We start from the raw sequence: 17133 nt of genomic DNA, 5'->3' as shown, positions 1-17133 counted from the left end.
CCAGAATTTAATTAAAAATTATAATTACACCATTGGTTTTATGATAATATTATTTTAATAAAAAATATTCTAAAATAATATAATTTTAATCAAAATTACTCTGTGTAACCTTGACTAAAATTACTGATTAATCAAACAGTATAAATAATTAAGGATATTTTTTATTTTATGAATAAAAATATAGAACTCAATCATCTTGAGAGTTTTATTATATTAAAAAAACAAAATAAACTAATTAATTTGGGAATAACAATGCATTGATTGATAGCGGTAGCTACGGCAGTTGTTAAATCGTAATCAAATAATTAAGAACAATAAATTAAAAGCATTATTGTCATTTTCGCTCAATTGAAAACTCGTGGAAAAAACACATCGTGAACGACAAGCAATTGATTTACAGATAAAAACAACATAAATGCATTTCCTTTTCCCATGAATCGGATTGGAAAAAATAGCCCTTTATAATTGAATTGATTATGATGAACAGAATTACTGAAGTGAGTAAGGATCAAATCTCGACAAAGCTGAGATAATATCCTTCTTTATCGTGGTGGTGAACTCCAGCTTCTGATTTACCTCCTCACAGATAGTTGTGGGACCGATCGTGTGGGGTCGCTGAGGTGGCAGATTCCACCATTGCTAAAGAATTGAAAAAAATACAACTCCCCAGTCATGATTGAGTTGGTTATTACAAAACAGATTTGTTAAAGTGGGCAAGGGTTGAATCTCGACAAAATCGAGGTAATGCCAGCCACCTGCAACAAGGTTGTCAAAATCGCGAGTCAACTCGGCGAGTTTACGAGTTTACGAACTATTATTTCAATTCCGTGTTGAATCAGCTTAAAATCGGGCCCCCCTTGTAAACTCGTAAACTCGCGAGTCAACTCGGTAAACTCGCGAGTCAACTCGGTCAAACTCGGTAAACTCGATAAACAAAGGAAATCTTTGTTTGATGTTTCCTTTTATCAAATTTGGATAATGGAAGCTTATTTGATGTATCTATTGGACTATTTTTGTATGAAATTTTAAATTTGTCATTTTGTAACTTGATGTTGAAACATAAATTTTGAAAATTTCATATCTTTTCATGTTTAGTCTTTTTTTATATGTGAAAATATGTTGTTGATAACTATGTTTATGCTTTTTTTATTAGATATGTGAAATAGTGATTGTTCTTATGAAGTTATGATCAAATATATATTATTTGACATTTTATAACTCTTTTTTGGATTATCTGTAAACTCGTACGAGTTTACGATACGAGTTTGTGCACCCTTAACCGAGTCGACACTGGAATCGCAAGTTTGACAACCTTGACCTGCAACTTCACAATTTATCTCCTTACAAATGATCATGAGTCTAATTACGTGGGACTGTTGAGATGGCGAATTCTACTTTTCGTTGGAGAAGAGGTAAGCTTAGTCCTAATTTTCCAGCTGCCTAATTAATTAGGTTGTTTTGTATCATATACGATAATCTAATTAATTGTAAGAAGCTTAATTCTACAACTAAAAGATTCGCATTAGGTGATAGTTGGTAGGAAATAATCGTAAGCGTTGACTTGATTAGTCAAAGTCTTTGACGTGTCTAACTCGTGTTTACTATCGGTTGACCAATTCCCTTCCCTTTCCGTCTCTTCCCCTTCCTCTCCCTCTCTCTATATATAGAGACCCTTACTCACATCCTCCGTCATCATCACCGTCCAAATCCTCCATGGCTTCTTCCTCTCATCTCCTCCTCGTCGCCCTCCTTCTTCCTGCTCTCGCCGCCCTCTCCAACGCCGGCAACATCGCCGTCTACTGGGGGCAGAATGGCAACGAGGGCAGCTTGGCCGACACCTGCAACACCGGTCTCTACTCCTACGTCATGGTCTCCTTCTTGATCACCTTCGGCAACGGCCAAACCCCCGTCCTCAACCTCGCCGGCCACTGCGACCCTCCTTCCGGCACCTGCACCGGTCTCAGCGCCGAGATCCGCCAGTGCCAGTCCCAAGGCGTCAGGGTGCTGCTGTCGCTCGGCGGAGCCAGCGGAAGCTACTCGCTCGCCTCCTCCGACGACGCGTCGACTGTGGCGGCCTACCTGTGGGACAACTACCTGGGCGGGTCGTCGAGCTCGCGGCCGCTGGGCGACGCGGCGCTCGACGGCGTCGACTTCGACATCGAGCAAGGCGCGCCGGACCACTACGGGGAGCTGGCGCAGGCGCTCGTCGACCTGGGCAACCAGGCGGGCACCAAAGTGTACCTGTCGGCGGCGCCGCAGTGCCCGTTCCCGGACCAGTATCTGGGGGCGGCGCTGCAGGCGGTGGCGTTCGACTACGTGTGGGTGCAATTCTACAACAACCCGGGCTGCGACTACAGATCGGGGGTCAGCGGCGTCGCCGGTGCGTGGAGCACGTGGACCTCCAGCTTGCAGTCGTCGACGGTGTTCCTGGGGGTGCCGGCGTCGACGGATGCTGCCGGGGGCGGCTACATCCCTCCGGACGACCTCACGTCGCAGGTGCTGCCGGCGATCCAGCAGGCGTCGAACTACGGCGGCATCATGGTGTGGAGTAGGTTCTACGACGTAAACAGTGGATACAGCGCCGCCGTCAGGAGCAGCGTCTGAAGTCAGGGAATATGAGAATAAATAAATAAAGAAATAAATAAAGTGTGGGACTCGTATTGAAATATTTTTAAATAATTTATAAAATAAAGAGAATTATATTGGAAGACTCCAGATACATTTCAAAATTTGCAGTCCAAATATATATTCAAAAAGTATTTTAAAATGTTTTCCTTTTGAATGTTAAATAAAAATATTACAATTAATTGTATACTACGTTTATCTTTCAGAAGAGGTCAGCTTAATTAATCTACGCTTTAATTTATTGTTCAGATGGTCGTGAAATTGATCATGTGAGATCGATGGGGAGTGGCGAATTCCACCTTTTGCAGAAGATAGTATAAAAGAAGATGTACAAAATAATGTCGTTAAGATCTCTTAAAGCTTTTTTGTGTTTGCCCTTGAAATATAACTGAGTTAGTTAGTACAAGACAGTCTTGTTGAAGTAGATAAAGGTCGAATCTCAACTTCGCCGAGGTAATATTCTCCCCCGTAGTAGTTAATTGTAATTTTTCGATTTACCTCCTCACAGATGATCATGAAGTCGACCATATGGAACTACTGAGACGACGAATTTCATTTTTTACTGAAACATTGAAAGTAATATTGATGAATTATTCATTTTAGCTCATTGAAAAACATTCATTAATTTATTTACTTTGAGAGAGAGGAATCTCTTAGAGCTTTTCAAATTTTGTATAGTTTTAAATATTCTATCTTCCTTTAACTTGTTTGGACTTCTTATCTCATACTTAATATTTGATCAATCATAATTTGTAATTTGTTAGAACTTTCTTTATTGTCAAGTGTCCGGTTATCTATGACCCACTTGGATCTCACCCTTGCCTTCCTATTGGACTTTTAAACATCAAATATTTGATCAACCGTGACCCACTTGAGTTTTCATCTCATGTCAACTTTTTGTTCGATTTTTAACTGTCAAATGTCCTATCCAGCGTAACCTACTTAGATTTTTCACTATCAAGCATCCAATCAATCTTGACTTATTTAACATTTCACTATATTACTTAATTAGTGATCAATTGTCAAATATCTGATCAATCTTCACCTACTTAACATCCAATTAATATATTAATCAAATATTAAAATCCAATTCGAATCACTCAAACTTAGTCAACCTTGATCATAAATTGATTACACATGAGAAAGATCTTGTCTGCAAGACGAAGAACTCATTATATATTTTGAATCAAGCTTCAAGACAAATGGTACAAGACTTTGTGCTCTTTCATAATTGCATCTTGATTATGTTATGAAAATTGTTATATTTCAAACTCTTTTACAACAATATTTTCACATATTGCTTAGATATTTCCAAACGATAGTGTTTCAATCATACAAATTCTTAGAAATTCAAAGAAATAAAGCTAAAGGAATTTTTGATGGTCTCAAGGGGAGGTTTGTAGACAATGTACTTTTAAAAGTTTGCCATGAGAAATGAATACTCTGGTACAAGACCATAGTGTAGAGGATCAACAGATACTATATATATATTTGCACAAATATGTTAAAATTTCCTTTCAGAAATTTGAACCTTTCAGAAGGAAGTGATTAGTGATTATAATGATCTATTCATTTGTTTTTTCACAACACAAACTTCAAAACATAGCAAAAGGAATGAAGCAAATGAAAGCTCAACTTACTGCACAACCTGCTTGAAAATGGTTGTTTATTAAGACCTGTTGAACATAAACTCATGTGTAATCTCTTTTTTTTTGGCTCATACACAGAGGTCTGGTATACAACTAACTGACATTTCCATACAAGTATGTAGCATATCTTCCTCTGATTGTGATGACAGAAGGCGGAATGCCGACATCTTTTCAGGTGATACATGATCTAGCAACAATGAATGAAGGGAGCAGTGATGGCAATCTTTTCGATGGAAGAGGTAGCCATGCTTAGAGACAAAAAGGCCCCAAACTTGAATGTAAACACATCTTGCTATATAATCTCGTCGCTTCTTAGTCTCTTTTATACCTAATGGAAGCCAGCAAACAGTATTAAGACATGTACTTGAGAAAATAAAGTGCTCATAAGCAACACGAGCAGCATTAAGAATGACCGATACATGATGATAATCTACGATGCAATCGATCTTGGAATGAGAACTGGGAGTAGTGAAAATAACACTATTAGTTCTTATCATGAGATTAGTGAAAATAACACAAGGCAAATGCCAGGTTAATGAAGTTGTAGGCTATTCATGGGTTCAAATTGATACAACCGGAACATAGTAAACTCAAATAACATACACAAAATAATGATACTTAATCGAAGTACATTAAATTTTTAATTGGTTTGAATACTTTCCCTACACAGTCTGCAAGCTATGTCATGGAAGAGGAGTATAAGTAGTCGAAATTCAAAATGTATCTTAAATAATGAGAAAACTATCAAGCTAAGAAAACAACAACAACAAACAACTATGACATGTTGTGCACAATAAAGCATTTCGAGATGGAACATACCAAATAACTCCAGAAAGTTTGCTATAACTGGCAATTCCAGGGAGTTCAAAGCATCTGAGCTCCTTTCAAGCAAGTGATTCTGACTCTCCGTATCAAAAGAATCCAGGATGTTTGCAAACAAATAAATAAGATTGCGCAAGAAACTTCTTTCGCAACCAAATTAGAACACAAATAAATAAACAATTGTCCCAGAGCTTCACTGACTCTGCTGTTTACTATCGCAGGTTAACAAGTTTCTTAATTCTTTGACTTCATTACTAGAATATGAATTCCTAGCCTCAACTAATTTTAAAATTTCCTTGGCATTCTGATCCTTTGAAATACTCATAAGGCCTTTCAATAGCTTATTAATGGTGCCAACACTTGGGAACCAATTCCTCTCCATGCTGTCCTTGCACAACCTAAATGCAAAATCAAAATCTCCTGCTTCACAGAGGTAATGCACCATAGTTTGATAAATCTTACTGTTTGGCTCGCATCCCCTTCTGTGCAAAGCATAGAAAATTCGCTCGGCCATCGCAAGCTCACCCATCAAACAAAAACCTTTGATAATCAAGTTGTATGTCATTTCATCTGGTTTTGGACCACCTTTCAACATTAAGTGTATCAACTCATTGGCTTGCCAAGCCCTCCGTCTGCTGATCAAATACTGAATTCTAACATTAAAAGTAGCTAAATTCGGCAAACAGCCTCGAAGCACCATCAGATTCCACAATCCATTGCCAATCTCGCTACGCCCATTCTTATAAAATGCAGATATAAGTGTTGTGTATGTAACAACATCTGGCTTAAGCCCAGCCTTCTCCATCTCTACCATGATTAAGTAAGCAGAATCCAGATCACCCATTTCACACATTAACTTGATAGTGATATTATAAGAAATCTCATCCAACACTATTCCATATTTTGGAGCACACTCGTCTAAAAGCATCTGGGCATCCTGATACTTGCAGGCTTGAGACAATACTTTAAGTATCGCATTGAATGATTTAACTGTTCTTGGGCATCCAAAGAGGTGCATTTGACGGAATGTCTGCAGGGCATGATCTGGCATCCTTGCTTTCCCATATAGCATTATGATCCGAACAATGAATCCTTCACGACGACCCTGGGGAAGTGTCTTCTGGTGCTCAAGGAGGTGTTCGATTAGGTCAAAACGGCCGGCTCCCGCAAGACGTGATACTGTATCCTCAAATGCAAAGCGGTTCTCGATTACAAGGCGGTTGCATGCATTGGATTTGAAGAGATGGAAGAGCTTCTCTGGATCCTTCTCTTTTTTGAGCTTGAATAGAGCAGGCTCGCTGTTTTGCAGAGGACCCTGACAATTGCGGCTTGCGGAGGTCTCTATCTCCGGACGAGGCTTCGGTCTGGGACGCTCCTTCAACACCGCAGCTTTGCAAGCAGAGATGGTAGGGAAATCCTCAGGACAGCGAGATTCGCCGGCACGTACAGAAAAATCCGATCTTTTTCTCAGTTTCGATAGACCAGCAGCAATACAAGTCACGCTAGCCGCATCGATTGCAGCACAGATTCGACGAACAGTGCGCAAAGAGAACATGATCTATCCAAAATGAATGCAAACGAACAATCTTTTTTCACATCGACTGATCTTGTGGACGAAAATTAAGGGGACGGTCGTACCTGTCAAATCAAATCAACTACGGCTGAGAACTCCGGCGACAAATAAGCTCCAAAAGGGAAGAACCGAAAAGGAAATCTAAATCTACGAAGAAGAGAAACGTGACAATCCAGAGATTCATATGATCTCCGACAGCATCTGCCCGGGAGGATTAAATCAGCGTTTAGGGTTCCGTAAATCGCGATATTTTAGATTTTAGGGTTTACGGAGGAAGTGGGAAAGATTGGCCGTTAGATTGATTCATCTCGGCTCGGCTCGGCTCGATTTTGAACCGGCCCGGCTTTCGTTCCGACTTCTCTGTTAACCAATCGATTTTGTCTCGGACTAAACCGAGATAATTAAAATCTGTTAATATTTATTCCTATTTTTTTCCATAAAATCTAATATTTGTAAAAAAATAGTATATTTGAATAAAAAATGAATTTTATGAGAATTAAATGTAGATTTGTTAAATTGAAATTTTCAACCTTTGGTTAAAAATTATTGTAAGAAATTAGTTCTCATAAAAAATTATTCATTCAACATAATAACATAATATATATATCACATGAATTATAAATAAACTCGTTTAACTTTTAAACGAACTATTTTCGAATCGAATTCGAGCCGTTCGCGAACTATTTAATTTCATTACAAACTGAACTCAAGCTTAAGAATTAAAGCTCGAATCGAATTCGAATTTGAGCCTCTTACTTACTATTTGGCTCAGTTCGGTTCAATTACACCCCTAAATAGGGGGAAAAAAGCTTATTTGAATCTGCTTCTGCATATTCATTCAACATAATCACAATAAACTTTTATAGATTATCCTAATTCATATTACATCAGAAAATTGAACTAATGATCGATTTCGAGTATAAATCAAAAGCTGTGAGAATCTATGTGACTAAAAAATGAACACGATAGTGAATGGAATAAGTAATGGAATTGGCAATTAATGAATTCTAGTGATAAAGTCACTAAAATTGTGACTTGTCCAAAGAATTGAAGTAGGGATGATCCATTGCTTTCAGAGCTGAGATTCTTTTAGCTGGGTCATATTCAAGCATCTTCTGCAGAATTTACAGTCAGAAAACAGGACTTTGAATGCCAATTGCAATCTAAGGAACTGAAGTTAACTAAGAGAAGAATGAACTGCGAGTTACCGATAAAAGGTCGATCCCTTCGGGTTCCAGTGATGGAACTACTAGAGCCAAGTCTTGAGATCTCCACTGTGGATATGAATGCCAATCCCGCAGTGAGCTAACTCCAGGCCATGTCTCCTCAGTTGGAGTCCCTAGCAGCCTTTAGGAATAATGCCATGCCAACTAAAACGTGTAAGAACATAAAGGATTCGGAAACATAGCATCTAAGTTTTAGTAAAACCTTCATGTGCAAATGACTTGAGAAACATGTTTAAATTTCCTTTTAGATTATCTTTCGCATAAGAATTTTTCATCAAACGCAGTAGGCTTAGCAAGGATGTCATGAGTAGTAAAACAAACCTGAAAATGCAAAGCAATTGATGTAGTTCTGATTGACCAATAAAAAGTGCTTTGCTCCGGGCCATTTCAGCTATTTCAAAATAAAGGACATAACAGATTAATATTTAATCGAATTGCATATCTACGTGTCACTGTTTTATTAAGCTGTAATTGGTTAAAAAACATAGCCACTATTTTCAGAATAAATATGATCTATGTTAAACTGATATTTTACTGTATGGCTAAAGCTGACTGATCCTACAAAATTAGAAGAAAAAATAAACCAAAATCAGATTTCTTTCTTCCCCCTTTCAAAGAAGGTAGGTATCCTACAAACAACAATGAACGTGTGCTTGAAAATAAAAATAAAATCCTAATTACTCACCCAACTACCTTAGTTCTCTACTCTAATACATGGGGAAAATTGTCTTTTAATAAATACATTATTTTAGATTCTTGTAAATTAGATATGTTTATATTGATTAATATATAAATATAGTTTTTATAACTTAAATCAAAGATTATTTTGAGTTATGCAATTGGACCCTTAACTAAGGCCAATTTGACTAGTTGGTTGTCTAGGTTGGTTCACTAGTGAGCCATTGACATAGAACTTTTTCTATTTGATCAAATGGCTCTCCTCAATCCATAGCCACAGTGTCTCTTGATGGCACCATGATGGTGAAGGAGCCAAACTTTACAATTTTAATCTCTATCAATAAGCTCGAACGACCATACCACACCAAAGATCTCCTTTTAACCATCATTAGAACCTCCTCACGATCCTTCTTCACATCCTCAATAACAAAGATAGCCTTTTCTGAGACCTATTGACAACCACCTAGGTCGAGCTTTCACCTCTGCATGCCATCTCCTTCTATAATGATTACTAGCTCTCAAATCTCATTCGTTGCTTTCAAATCACTCCCTAGTTAGTTTGCTCTCTAGAAAGCTAATCTACATTGTTCAACCAAACCATCATTGCCCAATATCACATTGATTGATGACCTCTTCAAGTCCACATCAACTCCTACTCATTGACTCCTCAAACACACATCAACGAGACTTCTAAACCTCCTCATTTAATATATTAAACCTCACTACCCAAACACTATTAATCCCTCATTGGCTCTCAATCTAAGACCTCCACCCCAAGTAATCTCATACGAGAGATTGTCGGCCAAGTTTGTCATCACCTTCCTCTCCTACACTACGTAAATTCTCCTCTCAACCATAGCGGTTGCAACTCACAAAAGTCACTATTGGACTTCCACATCCCCATCATTCACCGGCTACAAGTCTACCCTCACCAAGCCTCAATCCACAGCTCTAATGACTCTAAACAAAACCATACCCCTTGACTAGCTTCCCTACGTAACCCCTTACTATAAAGCTATTGAATCAATGATATGTTAACTGTTACTCATAATCTCTACCAACACCCTATATGCTGATTGCCCACTTGATGGATCCTTTTAATCTATTATACAATTTATAGTTGAAAAATATGATTCATAATTCAACATTCACTCAAAAAATCCACAACATACATTCAATTTAACATCCTTGATTTTGAGGCCTTTGATTTTGAATAATGACTTTGACTGTAGGTTGATAATGTTGTCAATTTATTTAAGTAGGTGTAACACAATACACTATAATGCAAAAATAGCACACAGAGGAAGATGATTTAAGCGGTGGAATTATTATTACCTCAAAATATTGTGTTTGTCAAAGGAACCGAGGAGAGGATGTTGAAGGAACCACCAACCAACTTTCTTTATTTATGTTGGCAAGAGGCAAAGATCAGTTATAAGGTGTTCTTACAAGTTAGATTAGACAAAGTAACCGTCATTCAAAGGGAGTACACTGGACCATTCAAGTAATACATCAAAAAATAATCCACCTATATACAACTTGTCAATCTAGTTTGTTTATGCCTTTAGAAAATATGCAAAATTATAAAATTAACCCACATTTAAATGGCCAGAACTAACATTTACTTGCAAGCTTCCTTCCCATATTGTAATATGAAAACATTAATTAACTTCTGCATCAAACAAATAAAATGATGCAGTAAAATCTTTGTAGCACTGTGAATAAGAGATACTCATGGAATAGAATTAACAACAAAGAGATACACAAATGGATGTTATCATACCAAATATGCATCCAACAGACCAAACGTCCACCCCAGTCGAGTAATGTGTTGCTCCCAGCAAGATCTCTGGAGCCCTGTACCCAAGTGTTACAACCTACACAACAGAGCAATTACAGTTCCCATGATATCCAACATGCTCACAAGAACCTCATATGCATAAGAAAATATAACCAGAAAGAAATTTTAAGTGAAAAAGTAGCATGCCCGTTAACTGTGAATTCAAAGGTTATTACTAGAAATGAAATTTATGCTCATAAGAGCCTCATGACTATAAGAAAAGACAGCCAGAAAAAAAGTTTCAGTAAAGAAGTAGCATGTCCATTGACTGTGATTTCAAAGGTTAGTAGTAGAAATGAAAATTTATGCTCATAAGAACCTTATGAGTATAAGAGAAGATAGCCAGAAACAAAGTTTCAAGTAATAAAGTAGCATGCCCATTGACTGTGAATTCAAAGGGTATTACTAGTAATGAAAATTTATGCTCATAAGAACCTCATGAGTATAGCACTTTAGAGGGATCGAGAAGGCTCTTCCCAGTCCAAGATCTGCAATCTTTAATATGCCTTTCTCTTTGTCAACAAGCAGATTTTGAGGTTTCAGATCCCTGTTTTAAATCTGGTCATGCCTATGAGCCAGATCATTTCACAGGAAACGAGGAAATATGAGAAAAAATATAACCTGTGAAGCACGCCATGGCTATGGCAATGTGTAACTCCTTTACACAATTGATACATAAACGACTGCAAAAAGAAAGAGACAGTTCGGCAAAGAAGTTCAAAACAAAAGGAAAAAGAGGAGAATTTGTTGGTCTAAATTGGAGCACCCGAATGACTGAAGAAGGAACGAGACTGGGGGTGGGTGCTAGTCGGTAGGAATCAATGAAATTTTTGAGATCTGAGTCCAAATACTCAAAAACCAGATAAAGAAGCAGCTTTCCGTTCTTCTTCACTTGCTCCACTTTGAGTAGCCTGCCCAACCAAAAAGAAACCCATAAAAGAACGGTTAGCCAAAGAAATAAAGAGAAAACAACACCAATTCACTCTAAAATATCGATCTCAACCTAAACGCAATCACAAAACCGAAAAAAAAAACACAAGGCAAAACAAAGAAGAAGCAATGATCAATGGCAGGGGAAAGGAGGAGAGGGAGATACTGGACGATGTAAATGGATTGGGAGAGATACTGGAGGAGGGAAATCTCTCGGAGAGTAGTGCGGTGGATGCCCTCTGCGTCCATCTGGAGGCGCGACTTCTTGATCGCAACGAGCTGCCCCGTCTTCTTGTCCTGCGCCTTGTACACCTTACCGTACGCCCCCTCGCCGATCTTCTCCAGCTTCTGGTAATCATCCATCGCCGCCGCCGAGGTCTTCTCCTTCCTGGTCCTCGATCTGGAGCAGCAAGTCGCAGATTGCCACAGAAATGCCCGCTGAAACCTCGACGGGAGGAAGAGAGGGAGGGAATTGGAGAGGAGGGTTCGTTTTTAAAAGATCGGAGGTCGATTATTTGGGCCGGGCCGTGGTTGTTGGGCTTTCCGGAAGCAGATGGGCCTAACGGTCGAGTGGCTTTCATACTATTAAATAATTTAGTAAACGGAAAAATAATTATTTTGTTTGTCTACTTTTCTTTCTTTCTTATTTCCATCCAAATAAACACAATGTGAGTATAGATAATTGATTGTTTTATTTCAAAGTAAAAATGACAATATTGAAAATCTAAAAGTTATTTTAATAAGTCAAAATTAAAGGCGTTCTTTATTATCAGGCATCTCTTCTACTGTAAAAAAAAAAAAAAAAATCATCACTCTAATAGCTCTATACAATCGGTCTCACCACCATCTGTGAGAAGATAAATCTAAACGCTGCAGTTGGTCACTACGGAGAGGGTATTACCTCGTCTTCGTCGAGATTCAATATTTATCCACTTTAGTAAGTCTGCTCTATAGTAACCAACTCAACCATACCCTATAAACATATTTTTATTTCAATATTATTATAGCAATTACAAAATTAAAATTGCTCCAATAATAAAATTACTACATATAAAATATTGTAAAAAAATACTTTTTAGTAATTTAATTAAAAATTATTTAAAATTTAATTAACATTATTTTAAAATTATTATAACACTTCACAAAAAAAAAGTATAGATTACGAAAGTGATTTTCTATAGCCTCTAATAATTTTTAAAACGATGAAAATAGCTATGACTTTGCTATAATATATATTTCTTAAAAAATATTATCAATTGAGAGTTAAGTCTCTATTCTATTTTTTTTTACTTTTTATTTTTTATAACCTAAATATCTAATTCTTACCCTTCAATTAATCTTGAAGATGATAGGTCCCTTCAACCCTTTGAGCGAAATATGATAAAAGAAAAATTTTTACTTACCCCGTAAGAATAAGATCACCCTAAGGACGCCTTTGGCATAGGTCGACCGACCATAGATTTTGTTCAATAAGTGGAACGCATTAATTGTCTGCTCCTCGATTGGGCAATAAGAGTTGGAGAAGGGCAATCAATTCAAAAGCATTCTTAAGACACACAGACTCCGCACTCAGTTACCGCCACAAGCCTCCTTAGAATTTTTCAACTCACTTTTGAGATTTTGAAAGAGTACTTTACGATACATCATGAAAGTTGTAAGTTTATTCAAGGAGAGAGTTATCATTTATTCGATCATACGAAATTTTTTACTTGCCACTAGAAAAAATAAATGAGAGTACAGGTGATTGGTTTGGTCCTACGAAAATTTTTCGTCGACATTAAGATAAATTCAGAAGCATGCACGACTCCGCACTCAACCACCAACATCTTAAATTTTTTATCCCATTAAAAAAATACTTTACGATACATCATAATTGAATTCAAATTATAAATATTTTAATAAATCATTGAGCACTTTATCGCTGTATCGTTGCCCGGAGCAGCTGTACTCTATCCTTGAATGATTATGCTCCTCGAATCTCCATAGAAGAATAGGATGCTTGTTAAGTTTGTAGTTGTGTTGCATTCAACTCAGTGGCCAGGTGGGGTTGTCACTGACAACTTCTCAGGCCCGACTACTGTGCCACAACATGCGCCATTATTTTCATTGCTCAAATGCACCAGCATTTTTCTATTTTGTGGGGTAGTTTGATAGAAAATAAATAATAATAGATAATAAAATCGGCTCTAATAAAAAAATTGACAAATAGGACAGCATATAATAAATAAGGGTGTCAATTCAGATGTATCCATTCGCATATAGACTGAATGCCTCTAAAGACATAATTGGTTAGTTAGATTTACATAGTAGAAGTAAAGGTTCGAATCTCGGCGATGATTGTGAAACAGGACCTTCCTCCGTCATGACAAATATCCTTTACTTTTTCTATCGTAGGGTAAACTATAAGCTTCTAGGATGACAATTCTACTTTTTCACAAGAAATAAAGATATTATAAAAAAATCTCAATTTGAATCCGCTAAAGATAATCTCACCAGTAAAAAAACTTTTTATTATTTTTTTAATAATTCTTAATTTTCATCTCAATATATTATTATTATAATATAAAATATAATTTAATTTAATCCTAAATTATTTTTTAATCCTAAATTTAAGTCAAACCAAGCCAATTCGAACTTAACCCGATTCAAAAAATTGTTGGATCCAACTTGATTGACCAGAATCCTAAAATCTCCAATCTTAATTCAATATTTTTCAAATCGAATTGAAATTGATAAGTCAAATTTATTTTTGACACCCTAACATGCATCGAGTAGGCATGTGTTTGCCCCCGAGGCATAGCTGAGTTGGTTACGACGCAGAGAGTTGCAGAAGAGGACAAGGGTTCGAATCTTGTCGAAGCCAGACAACACCCTCCTGTGTCGTGACCAACTGCAGTTTCTCGATTTAGCTTCTCACAGATCGTGGGGCCGACCGTGTGTAGGGCCGACTATGTGGGACTACTGTGAACTTTAGCCCGGAGGCCCATATTAAATTTTAGAGGATAAATCCATATATTTAATAATTTCTTCATACATTTAACTATTTTAGCGCATTATTCACTTCAATCCAGTCTTGAGTTCCTAAATCAAATTCCGCAATCAACTAAGGTCTTTATATATATCATTGATCGATTAGCATGGATAAATTATAATTTCTAACTCTGATAGTGAAACCATCAACAAACACATGATTTAGGAACACCATGAGCCCCGAGGCATGATTGAGTTGATTACTACGAAATAAACTTGTTGAAGTGAATAAAGGTCGAATCTCGACGAAGTCGAAATTGTGAGTAGCCAACTGTAGCTTCTTAATCCTTCTTATAGATGATTATGAACTCGTATGGACTTTTCAATTTAATTATCTTTTTACCTTAGTATAGATGATTATGAAAGTTATCGTATGGAATCATTGGAGTGACGAATTTCTATTTTATTGAAATGATTCAGGAACACCACTAACTTGGAGGTTTTAAAATGAAACAAGCTCTAAATCGATCAACATGATCTATCCAAATCCAAGATTTGATTCCAAATTTTTATTGAAAAATTATGAATCGATTTATCTACACCTTGCTCTGCCTTCAAAACACCTTCTAAATTAAAATCCATTAAAAAGAATTTATAAAGTTGCGAATTAAGATCTCGATTCAAACATTTGGTCGAGCACGATGACGACGCCCATGGCGAGGCGTGCGTCGTGGTCCGCCGGCGAGTGCACGACGAGTCGGAACACCTCGCCGCCGAACTCCACGCCGCCGACAGCCTCCTTCCGCCTGACCTCCGCCAGCGGCCGCCGCCGCTCGTCGTAGAGGCTGCAGCTCCGCCGCCCGTACGACCCCTCCACCACGTACCCCCCGCCGCCCCCCGCGCTCACGTGCGCGAGCACCTTGGAGTGCCGCAGGCTCACGTGCTGCTTCACCGCCGCCAGCTGCGGACCGACGGCCTCCTCCCCGTCGTATATCTGCCACGTGTCGGCGAGGCTCAGGCTCAGCTTCTGCGAATTGACAATAAAAGAAGAAGAACGAGTCAGGCGATCCGATTCCGAGCTCGCCGAGTCAACTCGCTGATGGACTTCTACAAAAACGCACCTTTCGCCGGATGGTGAGCAGCGGCTTTCCGGCGGCGTCCATGAGGACGAGTTCGCCGGGGCGCCTCGACCCGTAGCTGTCCACTCGGAAGACCAAGTCGCCGTTCGCGTCGAAGACCGTGTACCCGCTGCAGCTCAGCACGAGCGACTTCCTCCACACCGTCAGCACTACGCTGCCGCCGTCGCAACTCCTCCCGGCGATGTCGGAGAAAGCTTCAGGGAGGCACGAAGGTTCGCCGGACCTGAAGGAGGTGTTTGGGTGGATCTTCGCCATCGTCCGCCGGCGAATTTGGAAGAAGTGCGGTTTACTTAGAGAAGGCGAGCGGTGGGCATCTATATAGACATTTAATGGACATAAATACCCCTCGGGAAGGCTGATATTTACGGTAGGTATTTTTGGTTGGATTTGACAATTAACTATTTTATTTTAAAATTATTTCAATTAGGCCCAGAAATAGTGTTTGTTGTATTAGGTTTGAAGGTATCCAATTTGGTGGTCAAAGCGTAGATAAAAAAATTAATTTCATGTTTACTTGCACAAAAATGTGCACAAAAATTTAAAAATTGCAAAAAATATTTAATTGTAATCGATGGTGTCACGAGGTGGCTTAACTTTGAAAATTTGGGCTTTTAATAGAATAAAAAAAAGTTTAGAAGATGCTTCCTCACACTGGCGGAGCCAGCCCGGGTGATATACCCGGGCTGATCTTGAATACTGGGCTACGTCGAAATTATACCCGGGCTATCTTCTCTATTTTCTTAAAATTTCTTTTCTCCCATATGTAAATCCAAGCTTTATTTCCCTTTCCACGCCGTCGGACCCCCGGGCTATAGCCCGGGTAGCTAGAAACCTAGCTCCGCCCTTGCTTCCTCAGTTAATTAAACATTCATAGATTGATTTCTAACTACGACGTATTAATTTCTTTTAATGAAAATATAATTCTAAAATGATGATTATGGAGATCATTCTCACAATTTATGAGATAAGCTGAGGTAATGCCCTCTTCTGTCGTGGTCAATTGTAACTTCTCGATTTACCTCCTCATAGATGGTCGTGGAGCCGACTGTGTAGGACCGCTGGGGTGGCGGATTCCATCTTTGTTAAAGAGATAAATGTATGCATATCGATTAGGATCGTATTCTACGGTTATGATTTTACCAAATATGTCTTTTTCATTCCATCCAAAATCAATTTTACAGTATAGATGCTTATGACCTCCCCCCTCTATGTCATACGATAATGATTCCTCTAGCATTACGACCTACTACAATGATGCTGTTCATAAATCAAATATTTCATGGATTGGATTTCACTTGATTGTTTACAACTCTAGTACATGTTCGGGGTAGAAGTTTTGTATAAATGTATCAATTAACATTTTATTTACTTTTTATAAGGCACTTCCGCAGTTAACCAAACATCCGCTGGTCGATTTCTAACTATAGCGTACTGCAGATTAATTTTATCTAATGGAAAGACAACTTTAAAACACTGACTGTGAATGGCGTACCATTCATACTTCTCGATTTACCTTAATGATTGATGAGAAACTTCTATGAGATTGGATTGATCATTTTGAGGATTAATCAATTTGAAGAGCTGGATATATCGATTATAAAAAAATTATGGATCTTGTTTTGATTAAATCTTAAATTATTGGGTTTTATTGAAAATGGGTAAATTGTATTTTACCCCTAAA

The 17133-nt window shown here is 38.1% G+C and overlaps 4 protein-coding genes across 5 annotated transcripts; 1 reads left to right on the top strand and 3 right to left on the bottom strand.

Moving 5' to 3' along the window:
• Positions 1-1690: 1690 nt before the first annotated feature.
• On the top strand, positions 1691-2715 carry LOC141834722 (acidic endochitinase-like). The gene has a single exon (XM_074722067.1). It carries the CDS (start codon positions 1714-1716, stop codon positions 2602-2604), a length of 891 nt encoding a protein of 296 aa, XP_074578168.1. The 5' UTR covers positions 1691-1713; the 3' UTR covers positions 2605-2715.
• Positions 2716-4270: 1555 nt separating this feature from the next.
• On the bottom strand, positions 4271-6865 carry LOC141835231 (pentatricopeptide repeat-containing protein At1g11630, mitochondrial). The gene is made up of 2 exons (XM_074722660.1): positions 5094-6865; positions 4271-4602 (listed from the first exon to the last, which is right to left on the bottom strand). The coding sequence occupies exon 1, from the start codon at positions 6649-6651 to the stop codon at positions 5290-5292; it is 1362 nt and encodes a 453-aa protein (XP_074578761.1). The 5' UTR covers positions 6652-6865; the 3' UTR covers positions 4271-4602; positions 5094-5289.
• An 826-nt stretch (positions 6866-7691) lies between these two features.
• LOC141834668 (cyclin-dependent kinase B1-1-like) lies at positions 7692-11724 on the bottom strand. 2 transcript variants are annotated; one of them, XM_074721998.1, is made up of 8 exons: positions 11510-11724; positions 11180-11324; positions 11035-11096; positions 10849-10960; positions 10357-10450; positions 8217-8286; positions 7878-8016; positions 7692-7784 (listed from the first exon to the last, which is right to left on the bottom strand). In XM_074721998.1, exons 1-8 carry the CDS (start codon positions 11704-11706, stop codon positions 7692-7694), a joined length of 912 nt encoding a protein of 303 aa, XP_074578099.1. In that variant the 5' UTR covers positions 11707-11724. The 2 variants fall into 2 exon arrangements, with proteins under 2 accessions (XP_074578099.1, XP_074578098.1); XM_074721997.1 differs by lacking the exon at positions 11180-11324 and having other exon boundaries at positions 11515-11706.
• A 3201-nt stretch (positions 11725-14925) lies between these two features.
• Positions 14926-15707, bottom strand: LOC141835187 (protein LURP-one-related 8-like). The gene is made up of 2 exons (XM_074722618.1): positions 15435-15707; positions 14926-15340 (listed from the first exon to the last, which is right to left on the bottom strand). The coding sequence occupies exons 1-2, from the start codon at positions 15705-15707 to the stop codon at positions 14981-14983; spliced, it is 633 nt and encodes a 210-aa protein (XP_074578719.1). The 3' UTR covers positions 14926-14980.
• Positions 15708-17133: the final 1426 nt, after the last annotated feature.

Source organism: Curcuma longa, chromosome 9 (assembly GCF_044706935.1).
Source record: "Curcuma longa cultivar G26 ecotype Majalengka, Jawa Barat chromosome 9, ITB_CL_G26_1.1, whole genome shotgun sequence".
NCBI classification, from domain to species: Eukaryota; Viridiplantae; Streptophyta; class Magnoliopsida; order Zingiberales; family Zingiberaceae; genus Curcuma; species Curcuma longa.
This window is presented reverse-complemented; position numbering and strand designations above follow the sequence as displayed.

Bases quoted from the DNA above. Each gene is read 5' to 3' on its own strand.
- LOC141834722 (XM_074722067.1), top strand. From the start codon at position 1,714: ATGGCTTCTTCCTCTCATCTCCTCCTCGTCGCCCTCCTTCTTCCTGCT.
- LOC141835231 (XM_074722660.1), bottom strand. From the start codon at position 6,651: ATGTTCTCTTTGCGCACTGTTCGTCGAATCTGTGCTGCAATCGATGCG.
- LOC141834668 (XM_074721998.1), bottom strand. From the start codon at position 11,706: ATGGATGATTACCAGAAGCTGGAGAAGATCGGCGAGGGGGCGTACGGT. The intron at 11,097-11,179 runs GTGCTCCAATTT...TTCTTTTTGCAG, and splicing joins TTCCTTCTTCAGTCATTCGG to TCGTTTATGTATCAATTGTG. The intron at 10,961-11,034 runs GTTATATTTTTT...GATTTAAAACAG, and splicing joins AGCCATGGCGTGCTTCACAG to GGATCTGAAACCTCAAAATC.
- LOC141835187 (XM_074722618.1), bottom strand. From the start codon at position 15,707: ATGGCGAAGATCCACCCAAACACCTCCTTCAGGTCCGGCGAACCTTCG. The intron at 15,341-15,434 runs GTGCGTTTTTGT...GTCAATTCGCAG, and splicing joins TGCTCACCATCCGGCGAAAG to AAGCTGAGCCTGAGCCTCGC.